We start from the raw sequence: 6,000 nt of genomic DNA on the forward strand, positions 1-6,000 counted from the left end.
AGACAATTTAGCCAAGCAACAGCAACATATAACAACTTGGCACACACAAGGAAAACTATATCCCCAAAGACTGATCCAGTGCGTTGATTGCCTCTGTCTGCTTTGTGCGACGAACATGTATGACTGCTGCGTTTTCATGGGATACAGGGCAGTATTTTAGCACAGCTGTACAGTGTCAACAGGTCAGAGCAGTGTTCCCATTTCCTTCTCTTTTCTTTATATTTGGCACCTTGGAGCTGCTCTCCTCTACTTTAAAAATGAACACTGCAACTCATTAAAGGATATTTGTTTGTTAGTGCCACTGCCATAATAATCGTTAGTGTGATGCGTAATATGGCTATGCTTTTTGTGACTTTAAAGCACATGCTTATAGAAGAATGAGAGATGTGTTAGGTTTGTGTGTATGTGTGTGTGCATGTGCACATGTGTGTGTCTTTGTATACCATATTTCCCTGTATAGAAATAGGAAAATATAACTGATGGGAGTAAGTTGCGCCTTGTAGAGAAAAATGTAAATTGTTTATCAAGGACTGTATGTGAATTTTTGATTTCCTGAAACTTGCCTTCTCTGTTTTCCTACATAGAATTTTTGGATTGATCTTATTGAATTTGTATTTCTAGTAAGAGTGAAATAGAAATTCTAACATATATTTTTTTCTCTTTAGAAACTAATTGATTACACTTTAGAGTGAAAAATATAAACATAAAATATAATATAAAAATAGTCTATCTTTTAAGTCCCAAAAGTTGTTGGTTCATAAAGTATATATGTAGTTTTCCTTGTAAGAAACTATCACACTTTTTTATATAAAAATTCTATTTTTATGTAAAATAAAAATCTCATTTTGTGTTTGTTGCCTGTGCTTTCAGGATCTTGTCCAAAAAAGTCATTTCCCTTATCAATGTCCTGACTGTGTCCTCTGTATTTTCTTCTAGTACTTTCATAAACGCAAATCTTACAGTTAGGTCCTTGGACTCAAACGTGGTGAGAAATTGGGTTCTTGTTTCACTCTTCAGCGTATGAATGTTCAGTTGTTTTTGAAGAACCCGTTCCTTTTCAAATGTATGCTTTTAGTGTCTTTGTTGGAGGCCTGTCAGCTGCAGATGTGCGGATTTTTTTCTGTGTCCTCTAGTCTGTTCTTTGGTCTACATATCAGTTTTTACGTCAGAACTACGCTGTTTTGCTAACAGTAGTTTTAGTGTGCAAGTTTTCTTTTTAAAAGAGATTATGTATTTTAGAGAGAGACGTTGGCGCCACAGCCAGGTTTGGGCAAGGAACTCCCTCCTGACAAGGACCCGAGTACTTGTGACTTCCCAGGCACAGTGGCAGGGAGGTGGATTGGAAGTGGAGCATCTAGGACTCAACTGGCACATTGATATGAAGTGCCAGCATTGCAAACTGGGTCCCACTGCCACATCACTCGCCCCTGCAGTGTGTTTGGAGGTCAGGTGAAGTAATGTCTCCAGGTTTGTGGGTTTTTTTTTTGTTGTTGTTGTTGTTTATGATTTCTTTGGCTATTTGGGGTCTTCTATGGTTTCACATGAATTTCAGGATCTTTTTATTTCTATTTATACCATGAATGCCATTAGTATTTTGATGGGGATTACATTGAATCTGTAAATCACTTAAGATAGTGTGGAGATTTCAACAATATTTTTGCATCCATGAACATGAGCTTTGTTTCTAAATTTGGTGTTCTGTTCAACTTTTTCACCAGTGTGTAACAATTTGCATTGTAATATTGTGAAAATATTCATTTTCTTGGTTAAATTTATTTCGAGTACTTTCTGGAAGGATAGCTACTCTCTTTCTCTCCTTCTCTCTCCGTAAACTATGCCTTTCAAATAAAAACAAATAAATAATTCTAAGTCATTGCTTTTTTTTATATATGGTTTTGCCTCCTAAAATTGTACTAAGCTAATTTATCAGTTCTAAGATCAACAACTGATATACCAATTCTAGGATTCGTTGGAGTTTCTAAAGTCATTTTTCTCTGTATATAAATGTCCCCCAGTAGATCCTCTTCATCCTCTTGATTCTCCCAAGAACTTGGTCTCAAGCTTAGCTTGAGTGGATGTAATTTAGTATATTTCTGTACTCAGCATTATGATTCTCACTGTTTTGGTGTATGCTTTCTAAAACTCAGTCTCCGAGGAACCAACAGCTTTTCTCTGATTGAGCTGTAACACCAGCATCTAGTGGCAAAGGCCCTTGAATATCTCCATTTAACATCTGGTCCCCTGTCAGCCACTTCCCATTAGGCTTTATGGAATTGCGGCCTCCCTGTGTACAAAAGTCCTCTGCAAGGATTTGAGAGCAAATTTCACAGGAACTTGTGCACCTCCCCCGTACATCTTCTTTTTCTCCACATAGACACACTGTTTACTTTAGGGCAGACCATAGCTTTTCCCTCTTCCCTCCTCTTTCTTCCCATACTCGGATGGTGACGTGACTTCACTATCTGGTCTGTCTTTAATACTTTCCTATCTGCCATCTTCCTTTATCACTAGCTCCAGAAAACCTGCCTTTGTATTTTTCATCTCTATTCTTATGCAACTATCTTTATTTTTTATTTTTATTTGAATGACACAGTTACAGCAAGAAGGACACACACACATAGAGAGTGAGAGCATGCAAGAGAGTGAGGGAGGGGTGGGGGGAGGCAAGCTTCTATCCATTGATTCACTCCCCGAATGGCCACAACAGCCAGAACTGAGCTGATCCAAAGGCAGGATATGGAGCTTTTTCTGGATCTCCCACCTGAGTGGAGGGGCCCAAGGATTTGGTTCATTCTCTGCTGTTTTCCGAGGCTGTAAGCAGGGAAATGGATCAGAAGTGCAGCAGCTGGGCCTCAAACTGGTACTCAAATTGGATGCTTGCACAGGCAGAAGCTTAGCAGACAATGCCATGGCACCGGCCCCTATGGAACTCTTAATTGTACTCAACATTATGCTCCCATAACAGTTCACTATTACAACAAGGGCAGTAAAATGGATGGCACATAATAGGTAGTTAATAAAGGTTTGAAAGACATTATTATGTAATGAAATTTTTTTCTTGTTTAGATCAGGTTGCTGGATTAGTTAATGTGATTTGTTATATTTGGTCCTTGGGTCATGTGAAGTATATCCCAGCCAATATTAATATCTTTTTAAGGGGCCCAGTGCAATGGCTCAATTGACCAATCCTCCTCTTGCAAATTCCAGGATCCTATATGAGTGCTGGTTTATGTCCCAGCTTCTCCACTTTCCTGCTTGTGACATGGGAAAGGAGCAGAAGATGGCCCAAAGCCTTGGGACTCTGTGTCTGTGTAAGGGACTTTGAAAAAGCTACTGGCTCCTAGGTTTGGATCAGCTCAGTCAATCTCAATTATGCCAATATGCTGGGCCATTTTATAAATGAGGCAATTTGGTTATCTTAAAACAGCAAGAACACTAAAAGCAAGAAACATTTCTAGGGCCAATCCCAAAACAACAGGCTAAGCTTCTGCCTGCAGCACCTGCATCCCTTGTGGGCACCTGCTGAAGTCCCGTCTGCCCCCTTTCAATCCAGCTCCTTGATAATGTCCTGGGAAAGCCGTGGAGGACGGTTCAAGTACTCTCCCCATCCCTGGGTCCCTGCACCTTCAGGGGAGACCTAGAAGAAGCTCCTGGCTCCTGATTTTGTACCAGCCCAGCTCTAAATATTGTGATCATTTGGAGTGAACCAGCAGAGGGGAGATGTCTCTTTCTCTCTGTCATTGTGTATTTCAAGTAAAAATAAGATAAATCTTTTCAAAAATTTCTCTAGTGCTAGCATTGCCAGTTTTACTCATGGTCCCCATTTTTCTTACAACATTGACACTAGGAGTTAAGAAAAAATATTTAATGCATTAACAGAAATAAAATTACTCATTAAACATTTGTGCTATGCCAGAGATGCAAAATTTATTAGGATGATAATGAAGAAGTTCTTCAGTTTCCAGAAAGATAAAACAAGGCCAGGAAGCAGAATACCCAAATCACCCGAAGAAAGATATCCTTTAATGTGAAGGAATCAAGTTTGGGAAGTCCAGGGCATCCACCTACTCAAGCTTGCACCAGGTTACATGGCTACAGAGAAGAACTCCATGGCCCCTAAAAGGCTCTTGGTTTCTTCTTCTTCTTGGAGGTCCAGGGACTTCCAGGTGCCACCCCATCTGTTTTATATTCTAAAGTGAAGTAAATTAGCAGCATGTGCTGAGACAGGTGACCACTAACACTTCCTCTGGGTTGACTCTTCCAATGTCAGGTACCTAGCAGAGCCTCTGCGCATCAGCAGTTTGCGGGGATGCAGGGGTCACAGCAGTTGTTCTGAGCAACATAAGTGGTGAGGTTGTAGCTCTCCAGGTTTGGCCTTGGCTGGCAGGAGTTGAGCAGGAAGCAGGTGGGCACACAGGGCTGAGGGATGTGGCAAGGTGGGGGGCAGTTGTCACAGCAGGTTGGCTCCAGCTGCCAAACCGTGTGTGGGCAGGTGCTGGGCAGGCAGACTCCACAGCGGCAGCACTTGTCGTGGGAGCAGATGGTGGTGGCAGGGCCGGTGGGGACGCTGCAGCAGCGGGCAACACAGCAAGCCATGGTGTGGGGAGTGTGGTTAGCCTTTTGTTCTTAGGGGGATGAAGTTTCTGAGTTACAGATGCCTTCTTTGGCTTTGAGCTCTTATATACCCTCCCCAGTGGGTGTTGGTCCAACCAGAAGGCTTCTTTCCTGATGCTTGTTCATGTTCGTGTGCCCATTATCCTTTAATTGTTTTGGCATTTAAATGTCAAGAGTCTCTGTTCTCGTAATTAACTTTTATTTGAGTTGAGTACTATATCTGAACTGATTGCTCTGGCTGTTTGTCACAGCACAAGCTTTGTGACAAATCACCAAAGGCTTCAGGTGTTAGGATTCCTGCACCAGCCAGGTGGAGGAATACTGTCTGGCAGCCAGTCCAGGCCGCTCGGCTGTTATTCTCCTTACCTCTTCTGTGTAGCCTGCTCTGCAGGAGTAGTAGTGCTTTGAAGAGGTGCATTTAACTTTAAGCTACCTTCTGTTAACTTTTGAAGGACAAAATTACACTAATGTGGGAAAATAGGCTATTGAAAAAATTGGGAGGCTAAAAATATTATTCACAGCTTTTTAAAAAAATCATGAAATTGTGTGTGTGTATTTATTTAAAAAAAAACTTGGAAAACAGAGTATTATGGAGCAACTCATCTGCAGTCTCATGGAGAGGAATTCTTGGGCAGGGTGGCATGGTGCAGCAGATAAGATGCCACATGGAGTGCCAGCATCCCATAGAAGACTTCCTGTGTTCTCATCTCGACTTTCACACCAACACCCTGATAATGTGCACCATGGGAGGCAGCAGGTGTGGTGTGCCACCCCTGTGGGACACCTGGCTGGTGGGTCTCAGAGTTCCTAATTTTCACCTGACCCAGTCCTGGCTGTTGTGGGTATTTGGGAAGATGTAGATGAAAGATCTCTGCCTCTCCCTGTCACGTGGGCAGGCATTGTACACAGTTGAGTTAGGCTTCTACTTGGAACCCTCACTTTTCATATTGGCATTTTGGTTCATGTCTTGGTTATTTCTCTTCCGAGCCAGTGTCCTGATAGTGTGCCTGTGAAGCAGTGGATGGTGGCCCACGTGTAAGCACAAGCAAGGACAGCTAGACAATTGAGATTATATTAAATTAGGAAGCCTCTGTACAGCGAAAAAAAAACAGTTAAAAGAGTGATGAAACAACCAACTTGCAGTGTGAAAAATGAAATTGCATTGCAATATTTATATTTATTTTATAATTAGTTTAAAACACTCCTCTGTATGTACATCAGCCATTTCTTTTTCTATTAAGGATATGTTCATTTCCTTCCTTGCCAACTGTGTGCAAGTTGACTTTTTAGCTCATGTCTAACAGATGAAATAAAACATCTATATAACACTATGATACTTAATTTCAAGCAAAACTTCTACCAACTGAAAGTTACATGCCTTAACTA

At 41.4% G+C, this 6,000-nt stretch overlaps 1 protein-coding gene across 1 annotated transcript; it reads right to left on the reverse strand.

The window, feature by feature from the left end:
* Nucleotides 1–4,293: 4,293 nt before the first annotated feature.
* LOC121170320 (keratin-associated protein 3-2-like) lies at nt 4,294–4,614 on the reverse strand. The gene has a single exon (XM_041001402.1). The coding sequence runs from the start codon at nt 4,594–4,596 to the stop codon at nt 4,294–4,296; it is 303 nt and encodes a 100-aa protein (XP_040857336.1). The 5' UTR covers nt 4,597–4,614.
* Nucleotides 4,615–6,000: the final 1,386 nt, after the last annotated feature.

This window comes from Ochotona curzoniae, unplaced genomic scaffold, assembly GCF_017591425.1.
Source record: "Ochotona curzoniae isolate NIBS_2020 unplaced genomic scaffold, NIBS_Ocur_1.0 scaffold_2453, whole genome shotgun sequence".
NCBI lineage: Eukaryota > Metazoa > Chordata > Mammalia > Lagomorpha > Ochotonidae > Ochotona > Ochotona curzoniae.

Bases quoted from the DNA above. Each gene is read 5' to 3' on its own strand.
- LOC121170320 (XM_041001402.1), bottom strand. From the start codon at position 4,596: ATGGCTTGCTGTGTTGCCCGCTGCTGCAGCGTCCCCACCGGCCCTGCC.